The sequence below is a fragment of the Thunnus maccoyii genome, chromosome 17 (genome assembly GCF_910596095.1).
Source record: "Thunnus maccoyii chromosome 17, fThuMac1.1, whole genome shotgun sequence".
NCBI lineage: Eukaryota > Metazoa > Chordata > Actinopteri > Scombriformes > Scombridae > Thunnus > Thunnus maccoyii.
The window spans coordinates 7768234-7787351 of record NC_056549.1 but is presented as its reverse complement, the minus strand read 5'-3'; the positions used below and the strand labels follow the sequence as shown (position 1 = coordinate 7787351).

The window sequence follows — 19118 nt, the reverse complement described above, 5'->3', positions numbered from 1 at the left end:
GAGTAACACACCAATTCTCACTGTGAGCATGTTAGCATGCTGATGTTAGCATTTACCTCAAAGCGCTGCTGTACCAAAGTACAGCCTGTTAGCATGGTTGTAGACTTAGTGTTTTAAAAAATGGCCCAGTAATCTACTAAAACAGCTGGGCACTGTAGTTTTTAGCAAGTGTCACTCAAAAAGCAGGAAATTGTATATTTGTTGGGGACACACATGCTGCTCTAGTTAGTTTACAACAGCAGGACAGCGTTGGATTGACTCAAACTACAGTACAGTGTGTGTTGATTGTAATGAAAGAACATGTCACCCACCAAGTGCAACAGTGTGGCTCATTCAACAATTGAGCTTTATGGCACCGGGGAATATCAGGCTTACAAGGATCAGTCCATCATTGGTTTTGGTATTTTCGTGGTATTTCTTGACATTAAGGGGAAAAAAATCCTTAAAGTTAACCTGGTCAGTTCTTTATTACAGCTTCATAAAAGCATGATAGTCCATCAAGTTACTCCAAACAGCGTGTGCGGTACAATCCAAATGTTTAGACCCCCAAATGATTGGGTGTGAGTCCACAAATTCAATATTTACCCCATTATCTCCTGTATTTTCCACAATGTTCTGGTTGTGTGAAGGTTGAAGCACTCGGTCAGAAGACTCTGCTTGTCAAAACAGAGAGAACGAGGTAAATATTTGACTTTTGGACCCACACGCTCTTCCTCTGTTTGAGGTCCTTTGAAGCAGTTTCAGGTAATATGGGGGTGATTAGACAATGTCTGAATGTTCAGTTTGGGATAAACAATTCCTTTAACCTTTTGATATCAGTTACTTACCTTAACCAGCTCTTTGTCCGTCACATCTTTCACATCTCACATCTCATCATCCATTCCTCCTCCTCCTCCTCCTCCTCTTCCTCCTCTTAGACCCTTTGCAGTCAGTGTTACAGACCTTGGAAAGGCAGCATGAGGAGGAGAAGCGCTGCGCCTTGGAGCGCCAGAGGCAGATGTACGAACAGGAGCTGCAGCTGCTTCGCCGGCGGCTCACCCCCGAGAAACCCCCCCACCTCCTGGATCTCACAGGCCTGCCGCCCAGTGCCGCCGCTGCTGCAGCCGGGTCGTTACCTGGCTCCCACAAACGCATGCGGCGCTGGAGTGAGGACAGGTGAGATACAACGGGGCGATAAGCAAATTTTTACTATGTGGCTAGAGATATCCTAGATGCCCGGTTGACCTTGCGTGTTTGTGGTTCAGAGAGGCCATGATGACTCGCAGCCTGCGGCGTCTGAGGGAGCAGATAGTTCGGGCCAACCTGTTGGCTCAGGAGGCCGGCTTCATCGCAGAGGAGCTCAACAAGAGGACAGAGTACTTGGTCACCTTGCAGATACCTGCTGCCAACCTGGACGCTAACAGGAAGGTAGGGTAGAAGACTTGTGTGTGTGTCTGAGCCGAAGAGAGAGAGAGAGAGAAAACATTTAGATTTGCTGTTTTAAACATCAGTTGTCTGGTAGGTCATTTCCACACAGGAAGTAATTATGTGTTTTACATTTTCTGAAAAAAAGAAAACAAAACAGTGGAAGTGAGTAGTTAAAAATCTGCAAACGCCACCGAAAGCACAGAACAACCCAAAACAAACACATGTATTCATCCAAAAAACCTTTCAAATTCCAGAGTTGTTCAGGAATATGATTAACAGTAATACATTCATACAGTAGTAATGCATTCTGTATGTCAGGCCAGCATGAAGTTACTCATGTACTTCTCTCTCTCCTTTCATAGCGTGATGCGGTGCTGAGCGAGCCGGCCATCCAGGTTCGCCGTAAAGGTAAAGGGAAGCAGATCTGGGCTCTGGAGAAGATGGAGAACAGGCTGGTGGACATGAGGGAGCTCTACCAAGAGTGGAAGGACTTTGATGAGGACAACCCTGTGAGTAAAAAGAGGGGGAAATGAGGGCCATTTAACACACAGATCTGATATATAATGATTATATGATCTGTAAAATATGTGTTGTTTTTTCAGATTAGTATGTGGGGAGATGTGAATTGATATCTGTGGTAATTTATCTTCTTGCTTTCATTTGTCATTTTGTGTTCCTGATGGATTAAACGCTAAATAGCAGAGAAAACATGGGCGAATATCCACTTTTACTCAGTTTATTGAAGCAAACAATTTGAGATCTACACCAAAAAGTCGTGATCGGCCTCCTCCTGCTGTGGTTCTGTATTTACACAAACACTAAGCTCCACCTTGAAGTCCGACCGCTCTTCTTCCTCCCTCACCCAGGTGATGCGTTCCTATTTCAAACGTGCCGACCCGTTCTTCGACGAGCAGGAGAACCACAGTCTGATCGGCGTGGCCAACGTTTTCCTGGCCTGCCTGTTCTACGACGTCAAGCTGCAGTATGCCGTGCCCATCATCAACCAGAAGGGAGAGGTAGGAGCCTACTGGTTGGACTGGTTGTCCTTTTAATTTGGTCGGTTTGATTTTTAATTTGGTAATTTGGATGATAGCCGATAAATTTAACCAGTTCTGTAATTTATAAATCAAATACACCTGTTCTTTGACCAATCTAGTAACTGTTTTGATGATTAATTGATCCATTTAAGCATTCAAATGTTAAAAGTCATGACAAAAAAAGAGTCCAGAGTGCTGTTTTAAAATCACTTACAAATGGCAGAAAAACAAGCAAATACAGTATTTACATTTTGGGAGCTGTAAGCAAGAAATGCTTTGCGCCCCAGTAGCTGAATGGTTACTGCGCATGTCCCTGGTTCGATTCCAGCCGGGAACCTTTGTTGCACGTCATACCCATCTCTCCCTTCTCTGGTTTTCTTTCCGCCTCTTTGCTGCCCACTGACCAACAAAAAAGATAAAAATGCCAAAGAAATCATCTTAAAGCAGGAAATGTTTGGTTTATTTTGACTTGATAAATCTCTTAAGACATAATTTGATTATTTATATCAGCATTAATATGTAATTAACAAATCCTATGAGGTATACAGTGCTGCTATGTCATGAGCCTATTTCAGAGCCTCATTCAGCTCATATGGGGGGAGGAGGGGGGTAACTATTTCACCCGGAAGCTCAATTTATTGATAAAGAAGTGAAATAGAAGAATAAAAGTGAAAGCCTGCAGCCACAACCATAATTAATCACCATCTCGCTGGCTCTGTGTGTGTGTGTGTGTGTGTGTGTGTGTGTGTGTGTGTGTGTGTGTGTGTGTGTGTGTGTCAGGTGGCAGGTCGGCTGCATGTGGAACTGTGGCGAGGAACAGAAGGCTCGGAGGAGGAAAGTTCAGGACAGTTTGACACTTGGCAGAGCAACGCAGACGGAGATCTGCAGGAGCGCAAACTGGACTGTGTGGTGAGAACATGCACATCCATATTTGTTTTTTTTTCTGCTTATTTTTCATGTGATTTCAGTTATAAACGAGCCAAATACAGAAAGATATTCAGAAAAACCCCACCTTATAATCTCAAAACCCTCTCTCTCACTAATATATAAGTCAGGATGCTACATGCAGTAGCTGTTCGGTATAAGTGAGTGTAACTTCAGATGAAAGTATTGCCAGAGAGAAAATAGTTCCAGATTAATAATGGATCTGGCAGGCGTTCCAACCCACTGTACTGTGAAATGTGACAAGTTTAATTAACTCTGGGTGAGGTTTATATCTCAGTTGTCTTTTGCTTCTGATGTCTTATGATGATAAACTCTTGTCTTTAGGAGAGAGCCAAACTAAAATTAGGGCTTTACAGACTTTCTAAAGGAATGTCAGATACATTATTCAGTTGAAACATCAGCAGAAACCATAATGAAAAATATATATAATATTGTTTATTTCTACGTTGTTAACCGTGTTTCCTCTTCTCCTCTTCCTCAGGTAAAAATCCTCCAGGCCACTGGTCTCCCCCGCCACCTGTCTAACTTCGTCTTCTGCCAGTATCACTTTTGGGGGCAGGAGGAGCCCGTGTTCATCGCCCCGGAGATGGCGTCGTCCAACTCGTCATCCGCCTCCAGAGACCCTCAGTGCACGGTGGTCTTTGACAGTGCCAAGGTAACACTTTCAGTGGAATTTCAACAAGGGAATTAACTATTTTTTATCACCAACTGTAGTCTTCCATTAACTTTTTGTTTCCTATTATAAGTAAAACATTTGACCTGATCTTTCCTGTCCCTCTTTCCATTCAAGCAGTCTTATTCTCTTATCTCTTCAGGAGTTGTCTGTGTCGGTGTCGGAGGACTTTGTGGAGTTTTTGTCCGAGGGGGCGGTGGCCATTGAAGTGTACGGCCACAAACAGGCCAACCATCGCAGGAACCTGGCACTGTGGGACCTCGGAGTGATTCAGGCAAAGACCAGATCCCTCAGAGAGAGGTCCAGTTGATACAAACACACAGTCTTCAAGATTCATTTAAAAAGCAAAACGTCTGTGTTACTGGGACAAAGAGAAACATTTATACACAGCGTAGATATTATGTCTGTAAATATTTGTCCTAATTTGCAGCATGTGAAACTAATATTGAAACCATTTGAAAGTATCTCGCTGTATGCACGAAGATACACAGCTGGATTTGCTCATTGCTGTTGCTCCATGTTTTTTACTGCACAATCTAAGCAAGCAGCATTTTCTAAAAAGTGATCTTCATAGTTTACTCCTTTCAGTGTGCTGCTGAGATGCAACACTGCAGATTTCAGTTTTAAAAACTAGTATAATAGTTTTTTTTTCTAGGATTTCTTTGTTTACTTCTCATTAGGCTTGTTTTACCTCTTTTTTAAAACATTCGTCTCACCCTTCGCAGGTGGAGTGAGGTGACTCGCCGGCTGGAGCTGTGGGTGCAGCTGATGGAGCTGAACGAGGCGGGGGAGTTCACAGCTGTGGAGGTGCTTCCTGCCAAGGACGTACGCACTGGAGGAATCTTTCAGCTCAGACAGGTATAATGGATCTGTGTGTTTATAGATTTTGGTACATTCATCTGGTTGTATGTTGCTTTTTGTTATTTTATATAGTAATCTATTTGAACAGATGGAAATATTATCATCTGCTCTACCCAAAACTATTCTCTCATGTGAATCTATACCTGCAGGGTCAGTCCCGTCGGGTCCAGGTGGAGGTGCGTTCGGTGCCGGATTCGGGCACCATGCCCCTCATCACAGCCTCCATCCTGTCTGTGACCATCGGAGACGTCAAGATCCGGCAGACGCGCGTCTCAAGAGGCAGCGAATCGCAATGGGTGAGGAGAAGAAAAAAACAAATTGTTTACATTACTTGGAAATGGATGGGACAAAGGATTTTATAGAAGTTAAATTACCGTGATCTTTGTTTTACATGCCTATACTGAGACATTATGTGTGTGTATGTGTCTTAGGCCTGCCAACAACTCCTCTCTGACTTAAAAAGCACTGTATGTGTTTGTTTTTTGACTGTCAGAAAAGAACAAAAAAAAAAATCTAATCTCATTTTAAATTTCAGGATGCAGATGAAGAAATGGACAGCTACCAAGTAAGTACATGACAAGCGGTTAAATATCATGATCCATCTCAGTTTGCATGTAACAGAGAGAAGAAAATAGTGACTAAACTAAGTGTTTCTCTTATGTGTGTGTGTGTGTGTGTGTGTGTGTGTAGGAGGTAGACCTGGAGAGGATGCGGGAACAGTGGCTGGTCACGCTCACTCAGAGACAGGAGTATCTGGACCAGCAGCTACAGAAGATAGTGTCCAAACCAGGTACAGCAGTGGAACACACACACACACACACACAGCCTGACAAACAGAACACAACTCTGATACGGAAACGTAAACAACAGATAGCAAAAAAAAAAGTATTTCTGCACTTTTTTACGGTAACATGTCATTTCCTCCTGCTGCTCAGTGTAATTCACCTTTGAAAGACCAACTGGGACTTCATTTTCCCCTTCCCATATTTCTTTTATTAGTAGCAGTTATGTACAGTTCAAGTCGGCACTGATATAAAGACACAAAGAAGCAAATATAGTTGAGAATTGTTGCCTGACAGATCAATCTGCTCCCACATTGCAACCATGTGGATGAGAATGAAGCATCAGAGTTCCTGTTGTTCTAAAATATGTCTAAAAATATGAACAAATGCACATCACAGAGAATCAGGATTGTATCAAAAACACTGTAAATGTGTCACAGTGGGACCGGACAGTTTCACACATTCACTGTTTGTGTCTGTTCGCCTGCGTTTGTGCACGTAGATAAGTCAGAGGACGATGTTGAGAGGGAATCTCAGCTGCTGGAGTGTCGTCTGACCCTCACTGAAGAGCGCAACGCTGTTCTGGTGCCGTCAGCTGGCAGCGGCATCCCTGGAGCACCGGTAGAAAGGTGTGTGTATGTGTGTGTGTTAAGGAAACTATTATTATTACAGCCATCTTTCACTTATATTTCCCAAGAAAGGTTCATTTTAAGGACATGTTTTATATTCACACTGAGATTCTCTGTAAAACTTTAGCAATTCATCATTATAACTTATCTTTCCCATCAAGATTTTTTACCGTTATTACCGTTAGTGATGCAGTAGGATGAGCAGAGGGAGCTCTCAGCCTCTCTATTACATGGACCAGGTGTTCAGTCAGTGTGATGATGGTTCTGTTTCTCCACAGGGTTCCTGTCCCTGGAATGGAAACACACATTCCTGTCCTGTTCCTGGATCTCAGTGGTACGTTGTTCCTCGCTGTCTTTTGTGTTGGCTGAACCCTCTCCTCTCTTAATAACGGCTGAGCTCACTTCGCTTCTGTCTGGTTTTTTTTTTTTTCTCCAGCTGATGATTTTCAGGCCAATCTTTCAGCCCCGCTGGCCGGGGGGCTGGATGCGTTTCTCGGAGGCGAGGATGAGGATGACTTCTTTGACCTTCAAATTGTCAAACACTATGATCCAGAGGTAAGGTGACGTGTCTGAATAACTATGGAGATAGAGGATTGAGAGAAGCTCTTTAATTTTCTATGCTTTTTTAATGTGGTTCAGGTGAAAGTGGAGGCATCCTGGGACTCAACCGTCCACGAGTGCCCCCAGCTGAGCCGCGTGGCTTCGGCCGACCAGAGGGTCTACCTGACGGTCCGCGCGCTGGTACAGCTGAGCCACCCGGCCCACATGCAGCTGGTCCTCAGGAAACGCATCTGTGTTAATGTCACCGGAAGACAGGTGGGTGGTCACCCGAGGCATGGTGGCTAGAAGTGTGCAAGGAGGTTGTTACATATAAAGTTTAGCTGATTTAAGATGGTGTGGTTGTGTGTTTTACGTGGCAGGGTTTTGCCCAAAGCCTGCTGAAGAGGATGTCCCAGCGCAGCACCATCCCCGGCTGTGGAGTCACCTTCGAAATCGTCTCTAACATACCGGGCGTAAGTGCCACATTTATACTGGATCACAAAGTCATTTGTTAGAAAAAAAAATATGTACAAATGTACATTTCTGCATGCCTGCTCCCAAAGGACATCCACGGCCCAGAGGACAGGGAGATGCTGGCCCGACTGGCCGCCAGCACCGAGGAGGACCAGTCAGCTGACAACGAGGCAGCCATAGAGAAATACCTGCGCAGCGTCCTGGCTGTGGAGAACATCCTCACTCTGGACAGACTCAGACAGGTTAGAAACCTCATTCCCCAAAACCTAAATGATGGAAATATCTCACCTGTCATTTCACTGGGTGACATTTTATTGGTATTTCTGTGAAGCATGACACATTCAATTCTAATTGTCTCTTTCACTCTTTTTTTTGCAAATTGGAAAATGTCACCCAAAGTTAGAATGAAAACATTTTCCTTTCTTCCTCGCTTTCAAAAAACCCAAAACAAACAGACCTGAATAATTCACAAGTGACAGTGTCTATAAATCACACAATTAGAGATGCTCACAAAACACATTTGCGTGTGTGTGTGTGTGTGTGTGTGTGTGTGTGTGTGTGTGTAGGAGGTGGCTGTGAGAGAACAGCTGGCTGTCAGAGGGAAAGCTTCCAGACGCTGCCTCAGCACTCCAAACATCAACCGGGTAAGAGAGGGCGAGTTTGATTCCTACTGTGCTGACCCTAAACATGAAAGGGATAGTTCATATTTTTAAAAGGTGATAATGAACTAATCACAAGTAGTGATATTAATGCACTGACACTAATGCTAACTAAAAAAATAGAGTAATTTACCTGTGGCTTGTTTGTATTCTAGGGTTCAAGTTTTGTTTCTTAACATGGTTCCTTCTTCCCCTGCTACTAACCTGTCTCACTGCTACTAACCTGTCTCACTAACATCCCGCCTCCATGCTGCTTCTTAACTCTCTAACCAGTTGTCATCCAGCAGTCTGGATCTCTACTCCTCCATTCATAAGCTCAATGACTTCAAGGTGAGAAACATATATCATCTCTACTAATCTTCTCATTTGTATTCATTTATCATGTCTTATGGTTATTAAACTCTTTTTCTGTTTATGCCATTTCCTATTTCCTATTTGCAAGATTGTCGGCTTCAGAAAAGGAGTTTAAATGATGCGTTAAGTATGTCTGGCATTAATGTAGATTGCGTTTGATTCCCACTGCCTCCACAGTGAAGCAAGACTCGATTTGTTGATGATGAGTTTTGAAGCTGCATTGAAAAAAAAAAATTCCTGCAGCATATAAATATTAATTTCTATTGTTATGTTTCAGAACTGTTGTTCCCAACCTGGGTGGGAGGGGTACGAGATGTGTTGCAATATATTCATATGAAATAAGAAAAAAAACAAGACAAGTCTACAGATATTCTACAGTAGCTTCTCTGTGAGGCTGCACTTAGGAACAGTAGTGCTTTTAGCTAACATGCTAACATGCTGATGCTAAGTGGGCACGTTTACCATGATCACCATCTTAGGTTTGCCTGTTACTTGCTAACATTTCACTTATTACTACTAAACACAAGTACAGCTGAGGCTGATGGGAATGTTATTAGTTTAGCAGGTATTTGGTCATAAATGAATAATAATAATTTTATTTGTATAGCACCTTTCATACAAGAAATGCAGCTCAAAGTGTTCTACAACAAAGAAATTACAGGCACCAAGTGCTTCACATGAAAAAAATGTTAAAAAACATTAATGTAACATGAGATGGAAAATAAAACCCACTTGATAACAATAATAATAAAAAGATAAAATAAAGTGAAAATAGAATACATAGATTGCATAACATACGATGGAAGATAAAACCCACTGAATAATAATAATAACAATAATATAATAAAATTAAAATAAAGTTAAAAAATAGAATACATAGAATGCATAAAATCAAGTGAAATACAACATTTTAAAGGAAGTGCAGCTTCAAGGAATTGGACATTTGGACCTGATGATGGCGCTAGATGAAAAGTTAAGGTGTCACTACAGTTATTACAGTTCATCCTGCAGGAGACATTAATGTATTTACCACATTTCATGACAATCCATCCAATAGTTGTTGACACATTTTATTAGCATTCATCTTCAGGGGACCATGAATGTCTGTAGAACATCATGGTAATCCATCCTATAGTTGTAGAGATATTTCAGTTTGGATTAAAGTGGTGGACAGACTGACATAGCCGTACCCTAACCCCAGAGCCGCACTGCTAAAGATATAATACACAGATTTCTCTGACTTTTCGTTACTCTTTGCTTTTCATGTTAAAATAAAGTTTCACCTTTTCAGGCCCCTAAAAACTCTATAAACAGTCTAAGAAAAGAAAATTACTCTTTGGTTTGAACTGCTCATAGCCATATAAAAATATCTATATATTTTTGTATATTTAAGTTATTTTGTATCACAATACTCGGAGGCTTGAGGGTGATCGCAAAAATAGAGGAGGAAAACAGTGTGTACTGTGTAATTGAAATGGGAAAGATAACTGAAACCCACGGGTCTGTATATGACATTCAAAAGCCTTAATAAACAACTGAAAAGTGTGTTTGACATCTGTCATTGTTGTTGCAGTTCTATCTGATCACCAATAGAGGCTACTAAAGGTCACAGATAACTGAAATCCTCCTTTAAGCCGTGTGTGTGTGTGTGTGTGTGTGTGTGTGTGTGTGTGTGTGTGTGTGTGTCATCCTGTGTGTGTGTTTCCCTCCTGTGTTTGCAGGGCTGGGATAGTCACCAGGATCTGTCTGCGGCGCCTCCTCCATCCAGACGCACACTGCCCAGCTCCATATCCCAGAACCTGAACCCAGAGACCGGTACGCCTGATAAAACCTTAATTGTCCTTGAGAGCTTTATTTATTCTTCTTCCCTACGTTTTTCGATCGCTGACTGCTTCTGCATATTTTCAGCTACAACTGCAAATATCAAAATGTTCAACTCTTTCAGGACATTTATGCAATGACTTTTCTTCTCTCTAGCTTATTCCAGTGATTCTATATAATTTTTTAAAGTATTACGTTCATAATTGAAAGTCTATGGGAGGAATATTTGAAAGTTGATATCTCAAAAACTAAAAATGCTGAAGTATTCATACATCTTGGACAAGTGTCCCATGTGGAAATGCTTAGCATATTAAAACATGGGACCAATAGCGCCACCATGAGGTCATTTATTACATGTTTTACATTTTGGCTAATAACTCATGAACTGTGAGGCGCAGCAAAACAATATTTGCACAGTGTATTCCTCGAACGATGCACGTTAGACTGATATAGGCTACGCCCATTTACGCCTGGAAAATCTTGCGTTTTTTGCTTCGGGTTGGCACACATTTCATCCAATCGTCACCAAACTTGATATATAACATATTCAGTTGACCCTGGTTAAAACTTATGAGCTTGTTTTTGAGTATCACTTACCGCATATCTGTAATTGGTAAGCAAAATTTTGAAGGTGTGGCCTGATGCACTTAACAAGCCATAACTCTTCAATACTACATTTGATTGCAACCAAATTTGGGAATGTTTTACATACGGCTACACTGCACAAGTGTGTAACATTTGATACAATTCTACCCACAGGGGGCGCTACTGTAATATTATATATATATATATTTGATATTTCTACAATTTTGTTGTCTTAAGATTAAACTTTGTACACAAGTTCTCCATGAGACAGTACACGGCTTATTGAAGTATGGCACCAATAGCCCCACCTACTGGCCATGAGTGAAACACCACTATACTGCTTATTAACTGCTATATCTCTTAAATGTAATATTCTGTGGTAACCAAATTCAGTAGAGTTGTACAGATGGAGATGCTGAACAAGTCTGTGGCATTTGATAAAAAAAATTTCACCTGTAGGTGCAGATTTCTGCATTTTCAGCAATAATTGCAATTCATTTCAGCTGTCAGCATTCACAGGCATTTTCTGCAAGAAATGCATTATCTAGTCTTCTAATGGACTCTTTCTCTGCCTTTGAATTATCTTTCCCTGTTTGCTGCCTTTGATGTCATCAGCTCTATTTTTGATGCTTTAGCCCGGGGCCAACTATGTCTGTCCGTTAGCTGTGAGTCTTAATTTGGCACTTGTTTTCTTCTTTGCTAACGCGTCTCTCAATTTCCTTCCTCCCTGCTGCAAAAACTTTATCTATCATGCTTCCCTACTTCTATCTGCCCCTCTTCTCCATCTCTGCTTCTGCAAACTCCTCTTGTTCTCCCCTTTTCTTCCATCCTCCCCATCAGTGCATTCAGGCTTTGCTGCGTCTTATCTCTCTACAGTGAAGGCCGTCCCCAAGCTGCTGAAGTCGCTGCTTCCTGGTGGGAAAGAAGATAGTAGAGACCAGACAGCTGTCCATCAGCAGGTACACTCAGTCAGTCAAACACCGTGCTCTGGATTTAAGCTTTTATTCTGCTCGCTGTCTTATCAGGGATTTAAAGTTTATATGCATCACCGCAGCCTGAATGTAAATATCCTCTCTACTCATCAGCAGCTATTTCTGTTTCTCCTGTTGCCATGGAAACAGAGCTTATGTAGATGGGAACACAAATAATAAATAACATGTATTAATTCCCTAAGTGCCCAAGATCAGTGGTTATCAGAAGTTTACAAAAGTGGTAACTGTGGTGCAGAAACTTTATCATAAACAAGCACAGTTTTGTGCAGATTATACTGTGTGTATATATATACATATATATATAGTGTTCATCAAGATTATCTCAGCTTGGGCTCAGAGACAAATTTTTAAGTGGCTTTGTTCAGGTCATATGGGATGGATGGTAGAGGTTACTACAATGTAGAAACAACATTCTGTTCACTTGCTTATACACAGATAATTTTGAATCTAGACAGATCATTACAGATCAAATATTTAACTTTTTTCTTATGTTTGAAGAATAGTCCGACTTTAAGTAACAGCCCCATTGACAGTATAACACTACATCCATCAAACTGGGCTTAATTACTTTGAATGACAGACTTTGGCTGATGTGAGTCATTCATACTTGTTTTGTTTTTATTAAATGCCAAATCAGATATATCGGAGCTTTCAGAAAATTCAGAGTTATTGAGTTTTGAATACTGTTCACGTTAACATCCAAGTCATTGGATGTCGGGAATATTTCTAATTACAATAATTTGACATTGACAGATTTCCCGTTGGACATGAACACAGCATAATGACTGTATTGAGTTGCATTATGGGAAGTGTAGGAATTTTTTGAGCTTGACCCAATGTCTCTTGGCCTCTGCTGCATCGATTTTGATCCTTCTTTTCTTTTGGATCTGTTAAGTCCCCAGTTGTACTTTATCAGAGTGTGAATCTAAATTTCTGGATTGTCCATTTAAGGCCTCATTTGGGTCAAGCAGTGATAATAAAACTTTCAAAGCACCTTTGCTTGATCCATCACCAAATAAATGATATCATATTGAGGTTATTACTAATAAAGAAATTACAGTCCCCACAGTAACTGATAACACTTACTACTGTGTACAGAAAACAGAATTTAGATGCAACAGTAATGAGCTTAATATCAAAGTACTCCTGGATTAGTAACTGTAATTGTAAAGTGAACTAATGTGTGTTGTCATGACATTTACATTTGTACAATTGAAACAGTGTTACTTGAGTAACCGCGTTAAGAATGAAACTGATCAACACTTACAGTATAAACATAGGTGGTATCTCCCAAGTGATTGACGTGCTGTATAATGTTTGTGATGACAGCGGAGACTCTACAAACAGCCCCCGCTGAGACAGGAGTGCACTGTGTGTAGAGGAGGGTTAATTAGGAGCAGGTGAACCTCGCCACCCCCGCTCCTTTTTACACCTCCTCATCCACTGATCTCCAATCATGCGCCATTGAGACGCAGGAGTCCGCAGCTCTTCACTCCTGCTAAACACTGCAGCGACTGATTTGACTGATTAGCCGCAGAGGGAAGCTAATCAGGGAAATCATGTGCTGTGGTGTTCGGTTGGAATGGAAACCCGTCGGGCATTGTTGCCGCATTGTTTTAGGCCATTGCCCTAATTAGCGTTTGACTCAATCCCGCCTGCTACAGATGTTTACAAAAGGTCAACACAAAAACAAAATCCTTGAGTATTTCAAATATTAGCAGGCTGTTGGGGGGTTTCACGTAAATTGGATGAGTGATTGATTGTAGGTCTGATCTCAACACCTGCGTGAACAACAATCAGCACAGTGGAACAATTTACTTTACAAATCCCTCTTAAAAAGTTCTGGACATGCCTGGTACCGTCGATGAACTGCAGGTTACAGTAAATGTTCAGGACTGTATTAAGGCTAGATACCCCTCTGTATTAACTGCTGCTAATTAAAAACGTCATGATTACAAATTTGTACCGTTAACAAATGTTGTGTACAGCAGAGGTGTAGACTCAAGCCAGACTTCGCTGAGAATTTATTATTCGACTATATTTCAAATTAAAGACCAAAACCAACAATTCTTGAGTTTGTCTCTCAGCACTTTCCAACTTACCTACACTGTCTGTGGCGCTAACCCTCAATCCCATCGTTTCCTACTGAAGACAATGTAAAAACAGGTCACAGATATAAAGTTTCAGTAATCTCTAAAGGCTCAGTAATCTCCTAAAACAGCTGGACAGGAGTATTTGTTGGGGACTTGCACACCTGCACTTTGATACAGTTTTGATGCTCTAGTGTGTATTTACGGTGTATTTACAGCACCAGGTTGGTGTATGTGCCCATAAATAGAGTCCATGTTTATGCTTAATGAAGGAACATGTCACCCAGAGCAACGGTGTTGTCAACAATGGAGCTATGGTACAGAGGAATAAGATATATCAGGCTTTGGATACACACATGATACTTGTTAGTGGGTTAAATTCATTGTTGGTTTTGATCTATACCAAAGCTTTGAAAGGAAAATGTGGGACCTGAAAGACTTGCATGTTGATGAACAATTTACTTATAAAAACTTGACTTGGACTTGAGATTTGAGACCTGTTTTGTCAAGACTAACCCTAACCTTCACTTAGACTTGCCCTAAAAAGGGTCCCCATGTGTCAACTACAGTTTTTTGATTCTGCAACCCCCCCAAAAATATCATCTTTTTTAAAATAAAAAACAAATCTGCATCTAATTTGGAACAGGCAGCCATCCATGTGCAGCTTACATGTTGTGTCGACTTACAGGTGTACTGTCCTGAGCCACAGACGGACAGGATAGATGTGTTTGACCTGCTCTCTGTCTGTAGACCTACTGTCCATGTAGGTTGTGGTGCCTCTCAGAGCTTAAGTACAACATGACCCGAATCAAACCATTTGCATTTGATCTGCAGAGTGTGGAGAATGAAGTGTCGGATCCCTCAGAACGTGATGTCAGGGACGCACGAGAGTCAAACAATCATCCTGATTATCGCAATGCTGCATCTGCTGAGCACACAGTCAAACAATCGTCCTAATTAATTAAACATCTTAAAAACTCGAAGATGAGGTTTATTATTTTTTCGATTACCCTCTTCAAAAAGTGAAGAAAAAAGATAGTTAGGAAGCAAATCGTACAATATTTAATCAGCTGACAGATCACTTTGATTGTTGAAAAGGTAACTAGAATACTGAGTAGGAATAAATGATTATGGGTACAATTATAATTATGGGTGCAATTATCCTGATTGCTCTACCCGTTTATCATTTGTCTGTCTGAGTGATCTGATGAACAAATATTTTTATTGCACTTTCTGCTTCTCATATCAACATCTTGACTGCTAATCGCCACAATAAATAAGATATTTTTCCTCCTTGTAATATATTAATAAACTAAACTCATTGTATGCAATTATAAAAAATGTCTGGGCAGTCAAAACATACTGAAACAGATGGTTAACTGGCCTAGTTAGTTATCCTAGTTTAGTGTTCTGTGAGATTATGACATTCAGCCTACAGTATCTGTCTTTTAGAGTCGTACATTTCTCTTACTGTCATACCAAAGCCTGAGCTTTCTAGTTCCCTCACAGCAGCTAATCACCACTTGATTTCTAATCTCAAGGTTGAACTTGACTGAAATGACACTGACTGGCTAGTGATCCCATCTTGAAATCTGCCTGGCAACAGACCTGTAACATTTTTTTAATTGCCCTTCCTGTTGCAGAGTTTGCCTCGTATCATGGTGCAGTCGGCCAGTGTTGAAGAGGGAATGAGCAAACAACAGCAGCCGGTAAGTTCTCCAAACTGTACTTAGTGCCCAGATGGTGTTATGCTGTAGGTATCTAAATGTCTATATGAGCTAAGTATCTTTTATATATTTATCTGACACCATGCTCTCCCGCTATGTTGCTCTTAAATGATATATGAGCACATAAGTTATCTTTTTGGAAAAGGCTTCTTTTTCCCATCAGGAGCTACTGCACTCAAATGATGCAAACTGTTCTAGCCTGGTAATTTATTCTACATAGAGTTGAAGAATTGTTATAATTGTCTCTGATACACTTTTATCATTTTTATTGCATTCAGGTTAATTATGTCCTTCAGATTTCAATGAGATCCTAGATGGAGGATTTGATTTATTGTACCTCTATTTTACTGTAAAAAAATGTTCTCTTGTTTCTTTTTTTGTTGTTATATTTATGCAAATAACAAAGAAAAACAGTTTGTCTCAAAAGGACAGCAACCAGTAAATTTCTTTAATTAGAATCACAGATTTGTGTAGCATTATGTTGCCTTTACAGGTTGTAGAAAGCTGCTCTAATTGATAGTTTTATATTAATGAATCAAAAGACATTGTGTAATGTGAAAGATATAACTTCTACTCTGCAGTTCCCCTCAGCTTTATGGAACTCTTTAGCATCTTTCAACTTTCAGCATCAACTATTTTTTAACGTTTCTCACTGCACTGTAATTAACCAAGATTTATTTTTTGTCCAACTGAGAACAATCTGACTTAGAGGCAACATTTCATACATGGACTTTTGCCTTTTGTTGTATTATGAGTCACTAATACCTTTGTTGCCATGGATTCCCCGCAGGTTCCCATTGAGGAAATCATCCCTCCCGAGATCCAAATGGAGAGCCCCAGATCCATGCCCCTCCCTCCGCCAATTATCCCAGAGACTGAAGACTTCACCCCCAGCCCAGTGAGCGAAGCGTCCAGTGGCTACATGTCAACCAGTATATCCACGGCAACGCTGTCAGACGTCTACACGCTGAGCTGGGACCTGCCTTCATCATCCGGCTGCAGGGCTGACAGTTTTGAGGCTGTGCCAAATAAAGAGGAAGAGGAAAATAAAATGACGCAGGAATCCTCACCTCTGTCTGTTACCTCACAATCCGACGCTGACCTTGAATCTCCTCTTGCGGACCAATCAGAACCTCTGGAGTCATCGCAGGTTTTGAACGGCAAGGCACCCGCAGAGGTAACTGACTTGCCACAGTCCAAACCAAACGATACTCTGTGTGATGCTAATCTCAGTCCACAAGAACCAAATCAGTCTGCGTCGGTCCAGTTGAAGGAGCTAGAAGAGCCTGATCTAGTTGCAGAATCAGACTTGCCAGGCCAGACCAAACAAAAGCAAGACTCAACAACTGACCATGTTGGATCAGAGCAATTAGACAGTTCAGAGCCACTCAAAGATTCATTGTTGGTACAAGAGAATGAAACCAAGCAGATAGAATTACAACAAACAGACAACTTAAAACCAGAGACCTCTATGACAGAAGATTTTAAGCTGGATAACGACACAGATGACACCGCTGACAAGACAGAATCTGAACTCCCAGTCCATAATGAAACACAACCATCTGCACAAGAAGGTCAAAGTCAGTTGGAAATGATCGTCCCACTGCCACAACAGCCTGAACAAGACCAGAAAGCCTTGGACAATTCTCAAGATACAGCTCCAAACCTGATCCCAGTTTTGTCTGAAGTCTCGGCAACTACTCCTGTGCCATCTGGGAACTCAGTTCTTCAAACTGCAACCCAGGAACAATCCCTTTCCGAGGCCTCAGACCCAGATGGTGCCTCTATGCCGACTTCATCTTTATCCACAGATGAGGTGCAACATGAAGCAACTGTTGGCGCATCTACCAGAGCTGCTGAAACTCCAGCTTCTTCTTTGTCCAATGTTCAGCCTTCTAAACCCACTGCATCAGCGGTCAACCCTTTCAAGATCCAGAAAGTGAAGTCATCTGATCTTAAGTCCTTTCACCGTATCCTGGGCGAGGAGGAGGAGATTCCTGGGCAGGTGGAGCGGGCCGCCAGCGTTGGAGCAGGACTCAACCTCTCTGTGCCAATGGAAAGCCTGGAAATCATCTCAGACTCTGAAGGAGATGCAGCTGCTACCACCGTTCTTCCTGACTGGTTGAAAGAAGGGGAGTTTGTGACTGTTGGGACCAATAAAAGCGGCACCGTCCGTTACGTTGGACCCACAGATTTTGCAGAGGGCACCTGGGTGGGAGTGGAACTGGAGGTACCAGCAGGTGAGTAGAATAGGTCTAGAACTTCCGCATTTTAGCTGATCTTACCTCTTTCTTCATGAACACTGTACTTGGTTCTATCACCAATCAAAACACCAAACAAACCTTTCTCGGTCTTTCTCTAGGAAAGAATGATGGCTCGGTAGGCGGAAAGCACTACTTCCACTGTAACCCTGGTTACGGTGTACTGGTGAAGCCAGACAGGGTGAGCCGAGGTGGCAGCAAACGCCGTCGCCACCAGCAACAACAGAAGCGCCGCAGTGCTAATTTATCTGGATCCAGCCCAAACCTGGCAGCCCTTACCGCTCTGGCTAAAGGCGAAGGTGGAGGGGCATCACCCGGCCGCAGCAGAGGAGAGAACCGCAAGTCCTGGAACACTTGAGAAGAGGGGTCTCCGCTTAATGGGTAATTGCTGGACTCCCAGTTAGCTGTCACCTCCACACCCAGCGTCTGGTTGATGTGATCATCTTTCAGAAAGAGTGACAATTCACCGAATCTGGTACAGTTTTCACTCCACACTCCTCTGGTGGGAGAGGGAACCTTCTCATCACATCTTTATCACTCATCATCTGCTATAGGCTGTATTCCCACCTGGGAATACTTAGTATTTGAAAACTACAGAGAAATATTGAATGTTTTATCAGAAAATGTGAATGTTTTTAGGCATGTAGATGCAAATAACAACCATTTCTCTTTAATGAATTTCATTTACGCCAAGATTTCATGTTTTTAAATGGTGGATATCTCCTTGTGGAAAGGGTTTTTTTCCTGTGACAACAGTATATTACAATCAAAACACTGCCTCAAAATCAGCACATTTTGTCTCCATCAATGTGCTCTGCTACTTGCCAAGCAGAAGTACATTGGGGTCAAATATTAATAATAAAAAAATCACTGGATTATGTTGTCAGACTTCAAAGGTGGCACATCACTTGTAAGTGCTCATACTGTACATCTACTGTTCAAAATATATTATGCAGCTGCATGTTGGAGTCTCATAAATTACTTCAAAACCTTTTGTAATGTTGATTGGATGCTGTTATTTTATTGTTGTGCCTTGAAATATCATGACTACTACTCAAACAAATGTGCCTTAGTGAGAAATTAGCATGTTTTTCCTGTGTTGTGCGGTTGAAAACTGTTCATGAACTGTTTTAAGGAGCTTATTGTAGCTCTTGAATGTGTATTTCTACTGTTTTAGAAACAAACTTGCACTCTTTTTCCTGACAAATTCCACTGAAATTTTGCAATATTTTTTTAAATCAGCTTTGTCTTCAAGTGTGTCAGCATTGATTGGAAGAAAGT

At 41.5% G+C, this 19118-nt stretch overlaps 1 protein-coding gene across 4 annotated transcripts in view; it reads left to right on the top strand.

The window, feature by feature from the left end:
• Nucleotides 1–19059, top strand: part of LOC121882644 (kinesin-like protein KIF13B) — a 35991-nt gene extending 16932 nt beyond the window's left edge. Inside the window, exons 19-42 of one of the 4 annotated variants that reach the window (XM_042391026.1) lie at nt 918–1155; nt 1245–1407; nt 1770–1916; nt 2274–2423; nt 3225–3353; nt 3871–4044; nt 4205–4362; nt 4788–4920; nt 5073–5219; nt 5459–5488; nt 5614–5713; nt 6208–6334; nt 6613–6668; nt 6771–6889; nt 6974–7150; nt 7255–7347; nt 7438–7590; nt 7915–7992; nt 8281–8337; nt 10083–10176; nt 11608–11735; nt 15493–15558; nt 16367–17816; nt 17939–19059. In XM_042391026.1, the coding sequence (XP_042246960.1) occupies nt 918–1155; nt 1245–1407; nt 1770–1916; nt 2274–2423; nt 3225–3353; nt 3871–4044; nt 4205–4362; nt 4788–4920; nt 5073–5219; nt 5459–5488; nt 5614–5713; nt 6208–6334; nt 6613–6668; nt 6771–6889; nt 6974–7150; nt 7255–7347; nt 7438–7590; nt 7915–7992; nt 8281–8337; nt 10083–10176; nt 11608–11735; nt 15493–15558; nt 16367–17816; nt 17939–18195 (4424 nt within the window). In that variant the 3' untranslated portion in view covers nt 18196–19059. Of the gene's footprint in view, nt 1–917; nt 1156–1244; nt 1408–1769; nt 1917–2273; nt 2424–3224; nt 3354–3870; nt 4045–4204; nt 4363–4787; nt 4921–5072; nt 5220–5458; nt 5489–5613; nt 5714–6207; nt 6335–6612; nt 6669–6770; nt 6890–6973; nt 7151–7254; nt 7348–7437; nt 7591–7914; nt 7993–8280; nt 8338–10082; nt 10177–11607; nt 11736–15492; nt 15598–16366; nt 17817–17938 lie in introns of those variants that run through there. The other 3 variants (XM_042391022.1, XM_042391021.1, XM_042391025.1) reach the window with 3 other exon arrangements.
• Nucleotides 19060–19118: the final 59 nt, after the last annotated feature.